This window comes from Euleptes europaea, chromosome 13 (assembly GCF_029931775.1).
Source record: "Euleptes europaea isolate rEulEur1 chromosome 13, rEulEur1.hap1, whole genome shotgun sequence".
NCBI classification, from domain to species: Eukaryota; Metazoa; Chordata; class Lepidosauria; order Squamata; family Sphaerodactylidae; genus Euleptes; species Euleptes europaea.
In genome coordinates, this window is record NC_079324.1 from 62547113 (window position 1) to 62566981 (window position 19869).

General features: G+C 47.1%; 2 protein-coding genes across 2 annotated transcripts in view; one reads left to right on the plus strand and one right to left on the minus strand.

Moving 5' to 3' along the window:
- The first annotated feature begins 73 nt into the window (after nucleotides 1–73).
- Nucleotides 74–8028, plus strand: LOC130485964 (disintegrin and metalloproteinase domain-containing protein 20-like). The gene is made up of 2 exons (XM_056859106.1): nucleotides 74–1958; nucleotides 8018–8028. The coding sequence occupies exons 1-2, from the start codon at nucleotides 74–76 to the stop codon at nucleotides 8026–8028; spliced, it is 1896 nt and encodes a 631-aa protein (XP_056715084.1).
- A 463-nt stretch (nucleotides 8029–8491) lies between these two features.
- Nucleotides 8492–19869, minus strand: part of TMEM116 (transmembrane protein 116) — a 28292-nt gene continuing 16914 nt past the window's right edge. The window contains exons 5-10 of the mRNA XM_056859107.1: nucleotides 17020–17069; nucleotides 15466–15549; nucleotides 14484–14613; nucleotides 13286–13430; nucleotides 8963–9039; nucleotides 8492–8692 (exon numbers count right to left, since the gene is read on the minus strand). Coding sequence (XP_056715085.1) covers nucleotides 8492–8692; nucleotides 8963–9039; nucleotides 13286–13430; nucleotides 14484–14613; nucleotides 15466–15549; nucleotides 17020–17069 — 687 coding nt within the window. The remainder of the gene's footprint in view (nucleotides 8693–8962; nucleotides 9040–13285; nucleotides 13431–14483; nucleotides 14614–15465; nucleotides 15550–17019; nucleotides 17070–19869) is intronic.

Here is a 19869-nt window from a genome sequence, read left to right on the forward strand (position 1 = left end):
CAGGAACCAGCTTTGTTTCCTATTATGTGCTGTAGTGGTGGGATGCCTCTTTCCCACCATACACTCTGACTCAATGGCTACATATATTTCCTATGAAGTAATTATTCCCAGGTGGCTAGAACCAGGGACAGGAAAGGCCAAGAAGGAGGAACTTTCTTACATCATCAAGGTAGCAGGAAAGGAACACATAATTCGACTGAAACAAAAGAACAACTTTCTGGTTGCAAACCTGCCCGTCTTCACATATGATTCTGAGGGTAGAAAAGTGAAAAGTCATCCCTACATTCCTGCTGAATGCTACTATGGAGGGTACGTAGAAGGCATGGCTGAATCGCTTGTAGCTCTCAGCACCTGCTTTGGCCTTAGGGGATTCCTAAAAATCAGAGATCTAAATTACGGCATTGAGCCTTTAGAAGGTTCCCGGACATTTCAGCACCTTCTCTACCTGACCAATAAAACTGGCTTCAATTCCACGGGATGTGGCCTGAGAACGGAAGATCTCAAACACCAGGCAGAAGAAGCGAGGAGAGGGAAACTTAATTTCAGGTACATGAGTCAGCGATTGTATGTTGAGCTGTATATTGTGGTGGACAACCTGATGTTTCGCTATGAAGGTAGCAATGAAACCAGAGTGATACATGTAGTTTTGGACACAATTAATATGGTGTATGCACATTATCGTTATCTGAATATCGATGTCATTCTGGTGGGTCTGACTATCTGGAAAGAACGCAACCTCATTGACGTTTCCAGCAATGGCGCTGCTCTCCTTGAAAATTTCAAAAAATGGAGAACAGCCCATGTCGAGGAGGTAAAACGAGACACGACTCACTTGTTTGTTCATCAAAAATTTGATAGAGACCTTTTAGAGGCACACGAAGGAGGAATCTGCAAGGCTTTTTGTGTAGGAATAGACCTCTACATAAACAGGGATCTGGTTGCGTTCTCTATGATCATCTCTCATATGTTGGGTCATAACATTGGCATAGACCACGATGGACCCAAATGTTTTTGTGACGGGCAAACAAGCTGCATCATGCATCGTTTTCAGAGAAAGTTTGCCATGTTCAGCGACTGCAGTGTAGAATTTTTGTTAGAACTACGAATGAGCAAAAGGCTGAACTGCCTGTTCAACTCCCCACCCTCTGTTTTCAAGTTCAAGGTCTGTGGCAATAAACGGGTGGATGCGGGAGAACAGTGTGACTGTGGCACAGAACACCAATGCCAACAGGACCCTTGTTGCCACCCCAACTGCACCTTCAAGGCGCCGGCCGTCTGTGCCCATACAGAGTGCTGCCAAAACTGTCAGTTTGCCCCCAAGGGAAAACTCTGTCGTGCCGGCGATAACCTGTGTGATCTTCCTGAATATTGTTCCGGGAAGTCTATGTGGTGCCCAGAGGACATGTACAAACAGGATGGGACACCATGCAAGAGGAACGCCTACTGTTATGCAAAGAAGTGTACAACTCACCAACTTCAGTGTGGTATTATCTTTGGCAGAGGAGCCAAAGCTGCGCATCTGAGCTGTTTCAAAAGCCTGAATATGGTTGGGGATCAGGTAGGCAACTGTGGTGGAGATGGAAAAGAAGAAGAATTTGTGAAATGCAAGGAAGAAGACATTATGTGCGGGAGACTGCATTGCTCCAACGTCGGAAAGAGACCCAGTCCGTGGAAGTATGCTCAGTCGTTGGTCAATGGTATGTCTTGCTGGAGCATCAAGTACCAAAGTGGAAGGGGTACTGCAGACACAGGGGCAGTGCTAGATGGCACAGCATGCAGCGAAGGCAAGATATGCGTGAACCGGACATGCGTCCCCATCTCCATTTTTAAATCAAAGTGTGACTCAGCTCATAAGTGTCACAGCAAAGGAGTCTGCAATAATCACAACAACTGCCATTGCGATGTTGGCTGGGCTCCTCCAGATTGCAGGAGATTTGGTGCAGGGGAAGGCACAGAAAGTGGGTCTCCTATGCAGGCTTGGCCAGAGCAGTTGTTCAGTGTTGCTTTTAGAGTTGTGGTTCCTGTACTGCTGGTGGGGGGGGTGGCTTTTACTTTTTTTGGGTCCAAACTGAGCTCATTGTTTAGTCAATACAGACCAAATATCCCACGTTTGTGCTAACCAAAGACTTTGCTGAGAGAAAGGCTGGCTTGTGCAAAATGGAGGTGGGTGGGAGGGGGGCAGGTTGTGAGGGGTTCAAGCAGCCGCTTGTGCTTTCTCGCTTCTTTCAAACCATCTATTCCCACTTCCACTGTAGATACTCCTTGCAATGTAAAATATGTAATATGTCATGTGTTTGTTGAGACTTGTCCCACAGGCAGAAAGCAGCAATAAAAGAAATATGCTCAGACTTTTCACCCTTTGCCAACCAAAATCTAAGCTGTTAACCATGCAGGAAAGTTATTTTGTATGAGATTAACTGAATCCTTTGAAATGTGGTGTTGGAGGGGAGTGTTATGGATACCGTGGACTGCCAAAAAAACAAATTAGTGGGTTATAGATCAAATCAAGCCTGAACTGATCCTAGAAGCTAAAATGACTAAACTGCTATCATATTTTTGTCATATTATGAGAAAAGAGTCACTAGAAAAGATAGTCTTGGTGGGAAACGTTGGGGGGCAGTAGGAAAAGAAGAAGACCCTACAAGAGATAGATTGACTCAATAAAGAAAGCCACAGCCCTCAATTTGCAAGACCTGAGCAAGGCTGTCAAAGATAGGACATTTTGGAGGACATTGATTCATAGGGTTGCCATGAGTCAGAAGCGACTTGACGGCACTTAACAAACACAATTGAATCGAATCTGTGCCCAGTAGGATTTATCGTGCAACCATGCTAAGAACGCAAGCAACCATTGACTTCTAAACATATCTGCAAGACTATAACTGGTGCCATCTCTCATCCAGAAACAGTTGGTCAGGTTAGAAGGACCAAGGCTGTTTGCTCCTGAGTAGGGTTGCCAACCTCCAGGTTCTAGCTGGGGATCTCCTGCTATTACAACTGATCTCCAGCCAATAGAGATCAGTTCACCTGGAGAAAATGGCCGCTTTGGCAGTTGGACTCTATGGCATTGAAGTCCCTCCCCTTCCCAAACCTTGCCTTCCTCAGGCTTCACCCCAAAAACCTCCCGCTGGTGGCGAAGAGGGACCTGGCAACCCTACTCGAGACCCATTTAAGCCACCATTAATTTCAACAATGACCTAATCATGGCTAATCTTCACTGGACTGGGACAGTACGGTAATGTTTCATCAGGAAATAGGCTACGGTTCCGATCCAGTCCACAGAGGGTCACCATTTGGTTCCCCACTAGGTATGCCAATCTACAGCTGGGGCCTGCAGTTCTCCTAGACTTACAACTGATCTCCTGACTATATAGACCTGTTCTCCTGGAAAAAATGGCAGCTTTGGAGGGCAGACTCTATGGTATACCATAGATTCTAGATGAAATCCCTCCCTCCCACAGGCATTGTCTCCAAATCGCCAAGGATTTCCCAGGCTGGAGTTGGCAACCCTATCCACCATACCCATCTGACATACATTTAGAAATGAATCAAATCCATGCAAATGATAATGAGCACGAGCCTGGTTTTCCTCACTCATGGATCAAGCAGGAAAGGATTTTGTGAAGGGGGCTGGACTAGATGACCGTTGTGGTCCCTTCCAACTCTATGGGCACTTTCACACATGCTGAATAATGCACTTTCGATCCACTTTCAAAGCATTTTTCAGCTGAATTTTACTGTGAAACAGCAAAATCCACTTGCAAACTATTATTAAAGCGCATTGAAAGTAGACTGAAAGTGCATTATTTGGCATGTGTGAAAACACTCTATGATTCTATGATTATCTTAAAATGAAGGATCGTACCTCTTTGAGACGATATACTAGAATTTTCTAGTGAGCATCAGCCTCTGGTTTGAGATGCACGATTACCCCTGAGAATTTCTGATACCCACCAGTAGGATCATCTGGGGATGGCATGGGCCTAGGGTTGCCAACCTCCAGGTGCTAACTGGAGATCTCCTGCTATTACAACTGATCTCCAGCTGACAGAGATCAGTTCCCCTGGAGAAAATGGCCGCTTTGGCAATTGGACTCTATGGCATTGGAGTCCCCTCCCCAAACCCTGCTGTCCTCAGGCTCTGCCCCCAAACCTCCCAATAGTGGCGAAGAGGGGCCTGGCGATTGTACAAGGCCTCTGAGCCACCCCCACCAGAGAGGCTGCCTCCGCAGCTGGCGTCTGCAGGGGCCCGACCTAAGGGCAGCCCCGACAAGGCATTGCAACGGGCAGCTGCAGAGGAGGCCCAGGCAGGGCTGGGAAGAGTCACTCAGGCCCAGCCAGGCACTGAGTGCTGGGGTTGCCAGCCTCCAGGTGGGGCCCGGAGGTCTCCTGGAGTTACAACTGATTTCCAGACTACAGAGATGTGTTTCCCTGGAGAAAAATGGCCACTTTGGAGGGTGGATTCTACAGTGTTGATTCCCCGCTGAGGTTCCCACACGTCTCCACCCTCCTCAGGCCCCAAATCTCCAGGAATTTCCCAGCCAGCTGCTTGGGGAGGTGTGGTTAGGGTTGCCAACCTCCAGGTACTGGGAATTCAAGCAAAAAAACCTTGTGCCAAATAGTCAGTTGGCAAAAAACCAAACAGGCACTGATAGCAATGGTCGTTTATGGAAAGCAATAAAGTAGGCAAAACACGAAGCCAAAAATACAGCATCATGTCCCGAAATAACAAACGAACAATGAGCAGGCATACCGGGTGAAGCGTCTACCCGAGAAAATGAAAGCAGCGTGTAACAAACGTGATGGACGGGCAAGCTTGTAGCAAGTTCCCGGAAGTAAAAGATGTTGACTGTACCTCCAGAAGTAAAAGATGTTGACTGTGTCTCCAAACAGATCGTAGCATTGCCTGTAGCCTGCAGCCGAATAACAATCCACAACAGGATGGATAAATTGTGATGACCCGAGATAGGAGCCCGGTGCAAATCCTATTTCGCAGGATGCTTTATCTATCGGGATTAATGCAACGGATGTGCATCTATCACGTTGCTGTGTGACAACATCTTAGTTTGAGTATATGGAAGGCTAATAGCCTGTCAAGACAGATAGATGGTCTTGATAGATGCACATCAGTTGCATTAATCCCAACAGATAAAGCATCCTGCGAAATAGGATTTGCACCGGGCTCCTATCTCGGGTCATCACAATTTATCCATCCTGTTGTGGATTGTTATTCGGCTGCAGGCTACGCTACGATCTGTTTGGAGACACAGTCAACATCTTTGACTTATCTTCCGGGACCTTGCTACAAGCTTGCCCGTCCATCACGTTTGTTACGGGCCGCTTTCAGTTTCTCGGGTTTCACCCGGTATGCCTACTCGTTGTTTGTTTGTTATTTCGGGACATTACGCTGTATTTTTGTCATTGTGTTTTGCCTACTTTATTGCTTTCCATAAACGACCATTGCTATCAGTGCCTGTTTTTTTTTTTTTTTGCTAACCTCCAGGTACTAGCTGGAGATTTCCTGGAGAAATTTCCCTGGAGAAAATGGCTGTTTTGGACGGCAGACTCTATAGTGTTATACCTTGCTGAGAACCTCTCCTCCCCAAACCCCTTTCCTCCCCGGGCCCAGGCTCCATCCCCAAATCTCCAGGAATTTCTTAACCCAGAATTGGCAACCCTAGGGTTAGTAGATCACCATTTCACATTGAAAGAACCAGTGGGTATATGCCATATGGAGCAGGAGACTCATTGATTTTCAATTTGCCTAGCAGTCCAGGCATTATGGGAGCCAGCTGTCAGGTGGTCGCAGAAGGGCCCCTCACTGCCCACAACTGATTGTTCCTCCCCTCTGCCCAAGTCTCAGGCAGCACAGGGGATTGGCAGTAACTCTGCAGCAGCAGGGGCTTCAAGGCAGAATCGGGGGCAGTTGGCTGATACAGGGACTCCCAAGGCAGGACCCCACCTGCCCCATGGCGAAGACCTTCTCCTGCCCTGAGCGATGAGTAATTCAGAACTGGAGGCTCCCCAGCTCTTGTTGGCTTCCCCCCAGGAGTTGGTTGAAAAGCTGCTCTGCCACCTTTTTGATCTCCATGCTGGCAGCCTGGTTCCATTTCAGTTCAGGTAAAGTCCATCTCTTTTAAATAGCTTCAGCTCATCCAAGGACGCTCCCCAGCAAATCTAAACCCTTCCCTCTAGCACCCCTTTCTCATCCATGCTTCGAGACTCTTAAGTTCCGTCGGACCAGCTGGCCTTGTGCACAGAACAGGCAGCCATTCCGAGAAGGCTACTTTTGGACTAGGGCTCTGTACCTTTCCGAATTAGTTGTGCAAAAGAGAGAATTCTGGCAGCTTCAGTCTCTCACATCACAACACTGCAGAAGTGGGGAAAAGATGCATCTGCTTCTTCCATACAACCATCAGAGGCACAAGAACCTGGCTGACCCCTGCTGTATCTGGTTGCTCCAGAAAGCAGCCGCCACACCATCCTTGGGTTTCAGAGGTCTTCTGACTCTTCATGTGCACTTCTGAGAGAAAAGGAACCCTAATGCTCAGGAACAGAGCAGATTTTCCTTGTATGGTGATCAAATAACAGTTCATCACCCACATCTGTGGGTCAGGCTGCTGTTAAAGACACAGGAACAGCTGCTAACAGAAGTACAGATCCAGGTTGACATAGCTCAAAGACCGGGGAGGAGGAGGGCGTGTTTCAGCAAAGTCAGGACTAGAGAATCCCTGGTACATAACAGAAGAAAGGCAAGCTGAAAGGAATCCTACACAGACAGCACACTTGAGGAACGGTCAGGAATGCATCTCAAAGGCACAAATCCCTTTCCTTAAAAAACAAAAGGGGGAGGGGAGAGGAACGATTATAATTTGTGTTCTTTTGACCTTCTTCAAGGAAATTGCAGGTGCTTTTGATTTTTTTTGTTTGCAGTTTCATTTAAAATACATTCAAGAATAGGCCTTGAACCTTGCTGAGAATTTGGTCCCTGTTAATTAAATCTCTTCCCTCTCTCTGAAATCTGAAATGTCCCCTCCCCTTGCTTATGGTGTACACTGTACGTACGCACTCCAAGGAAGAGCTCTATATTGGCACACCCGAGAACCATACAAATTCCAGCACGGAATCCTGCACCAGGTAGGGGTTTTGTAACTTTCAAAGGGTGCCTAATCCAAAATCAGCTGGAGATTGTGATGCAAGCATTGCCCAGCACAGGTCAAGTCTGCATAAGAATATTTGTAATGATCAATACTGAGCCTGGGGGCAGAAATGTTTGTACAAGAGGAACCAGATTTTCTTGAAACCGGTTTGGAAAGAGAGACTGAAAGGCATTCGTAGAAGATGTATCCTGTTCTCACTGGGTTGAAGGGCCGTGGCTCAGTGGTAGAGCATCTGCTTGGCATGCAGAAGGTCCCAGGTTCAATCCCTGGCACCTCCAGCTAAAAGGATCAGGTTGGAGGTGATGTGAAAGACCCCTGCCTGAGACCCTGGACAGCCACTGCCAGTCAGAGCAGGTAATACTGACTTTGATGGACTGATGGTCTGAATCGGTATAAGGCAGCCTCATGTGTTCAACTCCTCTCTTCTTCCTTCTAATTAGCACAGCGAGGAGGGAAAAAACCTCACTAGCCTGCCCTCACTAGCTATGCTCAATGGTTATGCCCTCAAAGCTGTTTGGTGCTGTTTGCACCCTTGCCGTTAAGGTTTAGAAGAAGAAGAAGAAGAAGAAGAAGAGTTGGTTTTTATATGCTGACTTTCTCTACCACTTAAGAGAGACTCAAACGGGCTTACAATCACCTTCCCCTCCCCACAACAGACACCCCCTGTGAGGTAGGGGGGGCTGAGAGAGCTCTAAGAGACCTGTGACTAACCCAAGGTCACCCAGCTGCCTTCATGTGGAGGAGTGGGGAATCAAACCCGGTTCTCCAGATCAGACTTGCCCACTCCAAACCCCCGCTCTTAACCTAACTTCCCCTGCCCGCTAACTTATGAATATGCACTCCTTGTTTTACCGGTAGATGGGAAATGATATCCTATTCAACCTTTGTTGAGGCAAAGAAAGCCCAAAACACCGTCAGGAAAGTGCTCAGTGGCCTGGTGGTTCCTGGGCACATTCCTTCAGGGGAAATATAGTATGAAAAGAGACTACAATATTTTTTTATCAAATAAATAATGATTGTTGATTTAAAAAAAACAACATAGAGAGAGAGAGAGAGGTGCTTCATCTCCATCCTGATCCAGTTACAAAGCATCAATTATCGGGCTGGAACAACAACCCCGGGGACTGACTGCCAGCCCCACATGGCGCACCCACTTCTTGCAGCGCCTCCTGGTGGCCGGCTTCAGTATCACCTGTGTGCAAATTCAGAGCCGTTGGTGGGTGGACCCAGGTGGCAGCAGCCCACCACAAGCAGCAGAGAAAGGGGTGCGGGGTCACGGGAGCAGAAAGAGAGGGCCGGAGAGACTCAGTGGGTCCCGGCGTGTTCTTTCGCTCACAACCCCGTGGAGGGGGGCTTGGCTGCTTCTCGGGAGTTGGCGGGGTGCGCGCTGGCGTAGAACCTCTTTTGGGAGCGCAGCAGCGGCGTCTGCGTGTCAACGTCTCTGCACGCTTTGCGTTTCATGCATCGGAACATGTGCTGGGTCCAGCCGTAAACTGCGCAGTTCAGCAGACCCTGGGAAGAGGCAGTGAGGGCCTGGGAGAAGGAGAGGAGGAAATTGGGGTCATGGTTGCTGCTAGGCAGAGGTCTGGGGGGCAGCAACACCAGGACCCTTTCCCATCCAAAGTGGGAAAGCTTCTCCTCCCCCATGTGTGTGCACACACACACCTGGCTCTGAACGGGAAAGGAGCCCAGTGTCGACTCTTTCCCCCTGCATCGAAGAAGTTAACTGCCGTTTTCAGGGAAAACATACAAGTCACTTTGTGCATTGTGAGGTGAGAGGTGGAGGGGGGCAGGAATGCTTACCTCTAAAACGTAAAGAACCATGTACAATCTACTTGTGTTTTCCAAAGGGGTCAGTTTGACTATTCCAAGGATAAAGGCTGTGAAAAGAAGATTGGGAGATTTTAAAAATGTATTATTGTTATGCCTGGATATTTCTCTGGCTGTCCCAACTCACTAGAGAATCAATCAGTCTTTATTTGTTAAGATCATAGATCAGCCAAGATTGATACACAGGGTCATCAGCACACCTACTTACAATAAAATTTTGAACCCATGTAATAAGCTGATTTCAGTAGTGCAGACATAATTAATAAAAAGACTTAACCAGCTGCTTTGTTGTAGAACATGCCGAGGTACAGAATTTGACTACCTCAAAGGTGTGAAAGCTGGACATTGAAGAAAGGAAGAAAGTAGACTCCTTTAAATGTGGTGTTGTAGGAGAGTGTTACAGATACCATGGATGGCCAAAAAAACAAATCCGTGGGTTATAGATCAAATCAAGCCTGAACTGAACCTAGAAGCTAAAATGACTAAACTGAGGCTATCGTATTTTGGTCACATTATGAGAAGACAAGAGTCCCTGGAAAAGACAATCATGCTAGGAAAAGTTGAGGGCAGCAGGAGAAGAGGAAGACCCAACAAGAGATGGATTGACTCAATAAAGGAAGCCACAGCCCTCAATTTGCAAGATCTGAACAAGGCTGTCAAATATAGGACATTTTGGAGGACTTTGATTCATAGGGTAGCCATGAGTCGGAAGCGACTTGACCAGGGGTGTCAAACTCAATTGTTATGAGGGCCAGATATGACATAAATGTCACTTGATCGGGCCAGACTATGCCTTGCCAGCCGAGATTGAGAGTGGGTGGTGGGGGTGGGGGTGGCTGTCTTGGCTGGCTCATGGCTTGTCTTGCTGACAACTTCCTATTCCAGAAGGTGGACAGGGAAACAAGGGGGTCTGCTATCTTAGACTTGATTCTCACCAACAGGGAAGAACTGGTCGATGAGTTTAAAGTAGTAGGCACCCTGGGTAGTAGTGACCACGTACTCTTGGAATTTACAATCTTGAGGAGAGGAAAACCTGTACGTAGTCGGACATGTAGGTTGGACTTCAAAAGAGCAAATTTTAACAAACTTAAACTTATGCTAGGTAGAATCCCATGGTCAGAAATACTTAAGGAGAAGGGAGTTCAAGAAGGGTGGGCATTTCTTAAAAATAAAATACTGAAGGTGCAATCCCAAACCATTCCTATGAGAAGGAAAAATGGGAGGAGCCTAAAGAGGCCAGGGTGGCTCCATAAACAGCTTTTTAAAGAGTTGAGAAATAAAAGAGACTCATTTAGGAAGTAGAAGGAGGGCCTTATAACCAAAGAGGAATATAAGCAAATAACTAGTGCTTGTAGGGAGAGCGTTAGGAAAGCTAAAGCTCAGTATGAACTTAGGCTAGCGAGAGATGCTAAACGCAACAAAAAAGGGTTCTTTTCCTATGTACAGAGTAAGAGTAAGAACAAGGACAAGATAAGCCCATGGCATGGACTGGAAAATGAAATTGTAACAGGAGATGAAGAAAGGGCAGAACTCCTCAATTCCTATTTTTCCTCAGTTTTTTCTCGTGAGGGAAGTGGTGCTCAACATTGCATAAACAGAAAATGTGATGAGGGAAGGGATTTGCAGCCTAGAATTGGTGTTGGGGTAGTGCACAAACACCTGGTTTCTTTAAATGAAACAAAATCCTCTGGGCCAGACAAATTGCACCCAAGGGTACTCAAAGAACTTGCAGATGTAATTTCGGAACCTCTGTCCATTATTTTTGAAAAGTCTTGGCAAACAGGTGAGGTGCCAGAAGATTGGAGGAGGGCAAATGTCCCCATCTTCAAGAAGGGGAAAAAGGAGGATCCGGGTAACTACCGACCAATCAGCTTGACTTCTATACCAGGAAAAGTGTTCGAACAAATCATCAAACAGTCCGCCCTTGAGCATTTAGAAAGGATGGATCTGATCACTAAGAGCCAGCATGGGTTTCTCAAGAATAAGTCATGTCAGACTAATCTTATCTCCTTTTTTGAGAAAGTTACTACCTTGCTGGATCAGGGGAATGCTGTAGACATAGTTTATCTAGATTTCAGTAAGGCTTTTGATAAGGTTCCACATAGTATTCTAGTTGACAAATTGGGAAAATGTGGGTTAGATCCTATTATGGTTAGATGGATCTGCAACTGGTTGACAGATCGTACCCAAAGAGTGCTAGTTAATGGTTCCTCATCCACTTGGAGAGAAGTGACTAGTGGAGTTCCTCAGGGATCTGTGCTGGGCCCTGTGTTGTTCAACATCTTTATACATGATTTGGATGAAGGAATAGAGGGGATGCTTATTAAATTTGCAGATGATACTAAATCGGGAGGGGTAGCAAATACGGTAGAAGACAGAGCCAAGACGCAGGATGATCTTGACAGGCTGGAGAAATGGGCTAGAACTAATAAAATGCACTTCAACAAAGACAAATGTAAAGTTCTGCATTTAGGTAGGAAAGATCAAATGCATAATTATAGAATGAAGGAGACTTGTTTGAGCAGTAGTGTGTGTGAAAAGGATCTTGGGGTCTTAGTAGACCAAACACTGGACATGAGTCAGCAGTGTGATGCTGTAACTAAAAAGGCAAACGCAGTCTTTCGCTGCATCAACAGAAGTATAGTATCCAGATCACGTGAAGTGATGGTATCGCTTTTCTCTGCTCTGGCTAGACCTCAACTAGAGTACTGTGTTCAGTTTTGGGCACCACAATTTAAGAAAGATGTAGACAAGCTGGAACGTGTCCAGAGAAGGGCAACAAAGATGGTGAGGGGTCTGGAGACCAAGTCCTAGGAGGAAAGGTTGAAGGAGCTGGGTATGTTTAGCCTGAAGAGGAGAAGACTGAGAGGGGATATGATAACCATGTTCAAGTACTTGAAGGGCTGTCATATAGAGGAGGGTGCCAAGTTGTTCTCTGTTGCCCCAGAAGGTCTGACCAGAACCAACGGGTTGAAATTAAATCAAAAGAGTTTCCATCTAGACATTAGGAAGAATTTTCTAACAGTTAAAGCGGTTCCTCAGTGGAACAGGCTTCCTCGGGAAGTGGTGAGCTCTCCTTCCCTGGAGGTTTTTAAGAAGAGGTTAGATGGCCATCTGTCAGCAATGCTGATTCTGTGACCTTGGGCAGATGATGAGAGGGAGGGCACCTTGTCCATCTTCTGGTCACTAGGGGTGTGGAGGGGGGAGGTAGTTGTGAATTTCCTGCATTGTGCAGGGGGTTGGACTTGATGGCCCTTGGTGGTCCCTTCCAACTCTATGATTCTATGGGCCGGATAAGAGCACTCAAGGGGCTGGATCTGGCCAGCAGGCTATATATTTGACTCCTCTGGGATACAGCTTTCAAAAGAGCTGATGGTAACGCATTAAAACAGGCCAAGGTGAAGGATCTTCGGCAACTGGCTCAGGATATCTCACCTTCTGTGCAACCAATTAAAAACAACAAATACATTTCTAATCCTCAGAAGGGCAAAGACAGACATTCTTTTCCTTCTTTCATAACTCCCCCAGCACACTTACCCTCCCTTTATCAATCTGTATTTTTTAAAGATCCTGTTGGCAAGACCCTCCTGTTTTAAAATTACTATTGGGAAGTCTAGGCTTTTTTTTTTTTTTTTTTACAAAATAATAATAAAGAAAGCACATGCTTTCATCTAGCAAAGAGGAAAGGGAATAAGCAGGGCTTCCATTCTCAATAAATCATGCAAAAGAAGCCAAACACTGGATTAATTTATCTAATTCAGTGGTTCCCAAACTTTTTGAGTCATGGAGCACTTTTCAGGAGAGAAATTCATCAAGGAGCACTAATTTTCACTTGGCACCTATATACCAAACCAAATGACAGTAGTCTTTTTCTTTCCAATCTCTTCATGGAGCATTAGGAGATGTTTCGCGGAGCACCAAGTGCTTTGTGGAGCTCAGTTTGGGAACCGCTGGTCTAATTCATTCAAGAAGAAGAAAAAGAAGAGTTGATTTTTATACCCCACTTTTCTGCAGTGTAAGGAGTCTCAAAGAGGCTGACAATCGCCTTCCCTTCCCCTCCACAGCATACACCTTGTGAAGTAGGTGAGGCTGAGAGAGTTCGGAGAGAACCGTGACTAGCCCAAAGTCACCCAGCAAGCTTCATGTGCAGGAGTGGAGAATCAGACCTGGTTCTCCAGATTAGAGTCCGTCACTCATGTGAAGGAGCGGGGAATCAAACCCGGTTCTCCAAGGTGCAGAATCTGACACACGTTGGTTCCAGAATGTTTCTTCCCCCAGAGCTCTGGTGTGACTTACCTGGGCCCCAGCAGCAGAAAAACACGATGGGGTACAGAACCACCCGCTGCTCGACCATCTTTATCATCGCCCACTGTTGATCGCCCAAGTAACCTGTCAAGTTGACAGATCTCTTGTACAAAGCTCTGGCGTGGATAAGCAGGACCTACAATGTGTTGGGTGGGATGGGGAGAGAACACAAAGAGTAGCTGTCAAAACATGTCCAAAGCTGGCCTCAGCAGTGATATTGGGGTGTTGTGGACTGGGGGGTTCAGTTTGGAAAGGGGAGTTCTGAGTTCAAGTCCCTGATCAGCTATGACCCCTTTTCTCTCTCATCCTCAGTCTCTCTCAGAAGGTTGTTATAAAGATAACCAGGATAAACCCAGGGGCGGCCCGACCACTAGGCAAACCAAGGCAATGGCTTAGGGCTCCAGGTTTTGAGGGGTGCTAAAAAAGTGAGCACTGACTCCTCTGCTGGCTTGAAGGAAAGCTCGCCATTAATTGGCTTCTAGAACCTCCATGTCTGTTGACTCTGGTCTATAGCTGCCATGATGAAACATGGAGGACTTTTGAAGAGCTTATTGATCTTTATTTTTACACTGTTCATTTTGAAGGCCCAGTAAGTAAATCATTCATTCTAGAATCCTCATGTTTCTCTCTGTTGAATTGGGGGGGGGGGTCATTCTTTACCTAGGCCTTTTATGCAGGGACTATTTCCCGCTGTCATCCCCACCGACTGTTTTGGAGCTTCCTTTTGATTATGCATGCCTTTTCCGCCCATCAGAGGTTGCCTTGCTCTCCCTGCACATTTTGCCTGCATTTTCTAGATTCTGGTTGAAACAGCATCTGGAAAACATGGGCAAAACATGGGGGGAAAGCAAGGCAACCTCTGCCGGGCAGGAAGGAGAAGAGAAAGAGTTGGTTTTTATATGCCGAGTTTCTCTACCATTTAAGGGAGACTCAAACCGGCTCACAATCACCTTCCCTTCCCCTCCCCACAACAGACACCCTGTGAGGTAGGTGCGGCTGAGAGAGCTCTAAGAGAGCTGTGACTAGCCCAAGATCATCCAGATGGCTTCATGTGTAGGAGTGGGGAAACCAACCCGGTTCACTAGATTAGCGTCTGCCACTCATGTGGAGGAGTGGGGAATCAAACCCAGTTCTCTAGGTCAGAGCCCACCACTCCAAAAGAAAAAGCGTCGAGTTTCCCAACTCTTACCAGGATAGCTACAAAGCTGGCCAAAAAGAAGACCAGGAAGACTCCGATGCTGTATAAATAGATCACCGAGCAGGGGGAATGCTGGTGACCAGTGGGTGACAGGTGGTTTTCTGTGTGCATCAGAAGGCACCTGCAATCCAAGGAGAGGGAAAGGGTGGGGAGGCGATTTGGGCAATGTGGTCTCTCAGAGGTAGGGCTAACCAGAAAGGAACTGACTGCAATTCAGTCTGGGTCAGCCCTTGACGTTAGGTTGCGGGAAGCAGGCAGAACGTAGGTAAATATTTAGCTCGTGATGAATTTTTGGGCTGGGATGCTTGCGTGCCAACCTGGGCCCTACCCAATGGCACAGCTCTGACCTGGTCACTCCCCACCCCCATTCCAGAAATAAAGGAACCAACCCCATTTGGTACCCTGCCCAGCCAACAGGGAAGCCCCCAAAGCTCCAGCCAGAAGGGGGTCCCTGGTGCCTGTGCGCACCCAGACAGGGGTCCTTTCTGGAAGTCTGGGTGGATTCTGCCCACCCCACATGGATTACAGGTACTCGGTCCCATGCTTCTCCTCAGCTACCTACTTGGTTTCTCCACCCTTGTTTATTTATTTACTTTGTTGATACCCTGCCTTCTCCCCAGTGGGGACCCACAGCAGCTGACATAATTCTCCCCTCCCTTCCGTTTTATCCTCACAACAACCCTGTGAGGTAGCTTAGGCTGAATGTGTGTGACTGGCCCAAGGTTACCCAGCAAGCTTCCTGGTCAGGGCAGATATATAAATATAGATAGCCGCTATGAGCCCGGTTTTGGCCGTGGAGAGCGGGGTAGTGAGTGGAAACAATAAATAAATAAATAAATAAATAAATAAATAAATAAATAAATAAATGTATAGATATATACAGATTTTTTTTTCTCATGTTCAAAGACGGTGACCAGCAAAAACCTCAGCATGAGTAGAATTTACCCACTGAGATATGGGACAATAGACTTACTTGTGTTTCATGGTGAAGTTCTGATAACATTCGTTGTGGTTGCCAAAACCAAACACAGGAGCCATTAACAGGAGAGGGATTAAGCTAGAGGAAATAATGTATATAGTACCCCAGTTAAAAAAAGCAGCCCCAATTTTTAGTTTTATGTGAGAAGAAATAGTATTGCTGGAGGCAAAACAATGCATCAGCGCATACAGCCCCACTGTACCACTTTAGACCACTGGTTTTGGTAGCCCAGAACTGGCCATTCTGATGGGCAGAGGCCCTCCAAACTCTCAGTTAGAGATGATGATGAAGAAGAAGAGTTAGTTATATATGCCGACTTTCTCTACCACTTAAGGAAGAATCAAATCGGCTTACAATCACCTTCCCCTCCCAACAACAGACGCCCTGTGAGGTAGGTGGGGCTGAGAGAGCTGTGACTAGCCCAAGGTCACCCAGCTGGCTTCATGCGGAGGAGTGGGGAAACCAACCCGGTTCCCCAGATTAGCCTCCGCCGCTCATGTGGAGGGGTGGGGAATCAAACCTGGTTTTCCAGATCAGAATCCACCACTCCAAACCACTGCTCTTAACCACCACACCATGCTGGCCCTATGTGTTTTTTTTCTCGAGTCTCCAGATGTGTTCCCCACCCTCAACTGGAGATGCTGGGGATTGAACCTGGGGTCTTCCGTGTGGAAACTATGCATTTCACCACTGAGCTATGGCACCTCCCCTACAGCTAATGACACACAAGCGTTCGCAGTCTGAAAACAACTTGTTTTTCAGTCAAGAGACAAGCTGGGCCCTCAGGTATTATACGGCCTTTGGGCTTTTTGTGTCACCCCACAATTATATATCTATAGGCTGCAATACCGCCTCTGGCCAGCTGCACAGGGGCACCCTAACCATAGCCAGGAGAAGGGTAGCAGCTCCCTTGTCTGCCGATCTACCACAGCGTTGAATAGAGTACAGTCAACATAAGAATCACTAATATTAAAAAACAAGTATTAATGCATAAAAACAGTGATCAGGCTAAAAGAAGACCACAAAAACAGTTAAAAAAAGAGATTAACCCCCTCAATTAAAAGCCTGGGTTAAAAGAAATGTTTTGGTTGGAAACCTAAAAAAGAGTAAGGTATATAACCAGGCAAACCTCAACAGGGAATGCATTCCACAGGCAGGGCACCCCCACTGAAAAAGCCCCATCTCTGGTGGCTGCCTGCATTGCCTCTGGCAGCAGGGGAATGGAGAACAAGGCTTGAGAAGATGATCTCAACTGGCAGGCTGGACAGTTCGGTATCCCCAAACCTTACAAATACTCTGCTACATTCTGGCCAGCCAGAACATTCACCCTGCAATACCCAGGATTCTTCCTAAAACAATGAGTCCATGCAGCAGCCAGCCTCTTGTGCAAATATGGGTTTGCGGAGGAGCCACTGACAACAAAGTATTTTCAGTTCAGTAATTTTTACATTAAGTTTTATTTTTAAATATACACTGCCTTTGCTTTCAATAAGCAATCTTACTTTTACTTTAAAAAATTGGCATTTTATTCCAGATCACTACACTTACCTAGATAAAATTATTGCTATTCGGCCAATGTGATTCATGTAGCTGAATATCTGTAACAGAAGAGAAAACATACAAGGGTCTTTTCCAACTGTCTTTTAGGCTCAGGATGGACAATCACCATTTTGACGTTAAAAATTAGATTTTAATGTATTGAGTTAAGCTGAAAACTACTTATATTATTAATTATTATTATTTTATTATTATTATTTATAGTCCACCTACAGTGGATTACAAGCATTACTTTAATCCCAGTTAATCAGTAGGAACATTTATTGTCAGTTGCTTTAAAAAATATATTTGCACACCACCTTGCTTTTAAGAAAAGTCACATCTAATGACCTAAATACATTTATTTACTTAGTTCAGTTATAGCCCCCCTATTTCCCCAATGGGGACCCAAAGCCATGGGCATTGTCCTTCTCTCCCCCATTTTATTTAGGTTAGGCTGAGAGTGTGTGACCGGCCCAAGGACACCCAGGCCTTTTATGCATGGCTGTTTCCCTCAAGGTTCCCCCCCACACACACACACACCACTTCGGGGCTTTGTTTTGATTATGCATGCATTTGCCGACTTTCAGAGGTCATCCCAGTCTCTCCCCATGTTCCCCCCCCCCCGCGCGCGCATTTTCTGGTGCAGCATCCAGAAACCAGGCAACCTCTGAAGGTCGGCAAATGCATGCATAATCAAAAAAGCCCCAAAGTAGTGGGGGTGGTGACCACAAGGGAAACAGCCATGCATAAAAGACCCCCGTGAGCTTCCATGGCACACTGGGCATTTGGACCTGGGCCTCCCAGATCTTACACTCTACCACTACACCACTCTGGCTCTCTAAATAAATGAATGGCATGAAGAAATAAAGCCGTTGTCCCAATGTTCTGGTAGCCAGTAAAAACGACCCTTCTCTACAGGGCCCCTTGCATGTTTTTTTGAGCAGTGAATGGAGAGAGAAGAAGAAAGGCAGAGGAGCCCAGGCCTCCGATGGGCAGAACAAGAGTTCAACGGGATGCTCACCCGTGCCTTGGTGTGTGTGTGCGTGTGTGAAATGCACACAACTGTGAACTCTTTCCCCACCAGGAAGAGCCACACAAAGGGCTTGTTGTGCTGAAGGGTGGCACCTGACGGGGTTGGATTCAGAGTGTGGCCAGGTGTGAAGAACCAACGTGGCTCGGAGGGGAGGGGAGGGGAGGGTCACCACAGCACAGGTGGAGTGTTTATTCAGCCTGTCCTCCAAGGGTATGTTTTCTTAGAACTGCATCCTTGTTCCTCAGTTCCCAGCAATTACACAAGGCTCCTCGAGAGCACTGCTCAAAGGCAGATGACGCCAAAGGAGGGAGGCCAGGCCTCCCAGCAGGGCTGCCAACGCCAGCTTGGGGAATTCCTGGAGGTTGGGGGGTGGAACTCGGGGAAGGCAGAGGTTTGGGAGAGGAAGGAGCTCAGAAGATATGTGACACCATACAGCCCACCCTCCAAAGTTGCCATTTCCTCCTGGGGAAAGGAGCTCTGTAGTATTGAGACTCCAGAAGGAGGGGTTGTGGCTGTTTTGCATGCAGAAAGTTCCAAATTCAATCCCTCACAGTTTAAAATGTGTCAGGTGGTAGGTGATGTGAAAGGTGTCTATACAAGGCTTAGGAGAACCACTGCCAGTCTGAGAAGACAATACTGACCATGATGGAGCCTTATCCAGTCATAAGGCAGCCTCAGGTGAGATATGCTGTAATTCCAGGAGAAGTCCAGGATCCACCTGGCAACCTTACTTCCCAGGAGTAAATGGTACCAGTCCCTTTTGGCTGGCTTCTTTAGAAGGTGTTGTCTAAACTCAGTAAGGATATCCACAAATGGAGCCACAGGAGGGGCTGTGGCTCAGTGGTAGAGCATCTGCTTGGCAGGTTCAATCCCCGGCATCTCCAGTTAAAGGGACTAGGCAAGTAGGTGATGTGAAAGACCTCCGCCCCCTGGAGATCCACTGCCGGTCAGAGTAGACAATACTGACTTTGATGGACCAAGGGTCTGATTCAGTATAAGGCAGCTTCATGTGTTCATGTGCCAAGTAGGGATGCCAACCCCCAGGTAAGGCCTGGCAATCTCCCAGAATTACACCTGATCTCCAGACAACAGAGATCAGATCCCTGGAGAAAATGGCTGCTTTGGAGAGTGGACTCTATGGCATTATACCCCACTGAGGTCCCTTCCTTCCTAAACCATGCCTCCCCCAGTCTCCATCCCCAAATATCCAGGGATTTCCCAACCCCCAGTTGGCAACCTTATTGCCAAGTATAAGAGGAATGCATGCCTTCCCCCCACAATGGCTTTCAAGGGGAATGAGACAAATTCCTGGATGAGAAACCCACCAGTGCCTATTGGATGTGAAGCTTAAAGGGAACCTCCACGTTCAAGAGCAGAATGACTCCAGACACCATTGGGTGAGGGCCAATAATGGGGGTGGAAGGCTTTGGCATCCGTGCCTCTGCCTGGAGACATTCCTGGGCCTCTGTATGGCCAGTGCGGGAACAGGAGGGTGCTGGACTGGGGGGGGGGGGTCTTTCGTCTGATCTGGCGGGGCTCTTCCGACAGCCACATTTCTCAGAGACAAGCTTTGCCCCTGGATCATCAGCATTTTCTCTCCAAGGAGCATGGCCTCAGGCCTCTTCCTATTCTAAGATGTTGCTGAAAGCAGCAGTGCCCCTCTGCAGAGACGGTTCTATTCAAACTGCAACACGGCAGGAGAGTTGATGGCTGAGTCAGTGGATTGAAAAGCCAAGCCAAGGTGAAAACAGAACTTGAACTCTCAGGTGTTCTGTGGAGACCCGGTGTGGTACAGTGGTTAGAGTGTTGGATTAGGACCTGGGAGA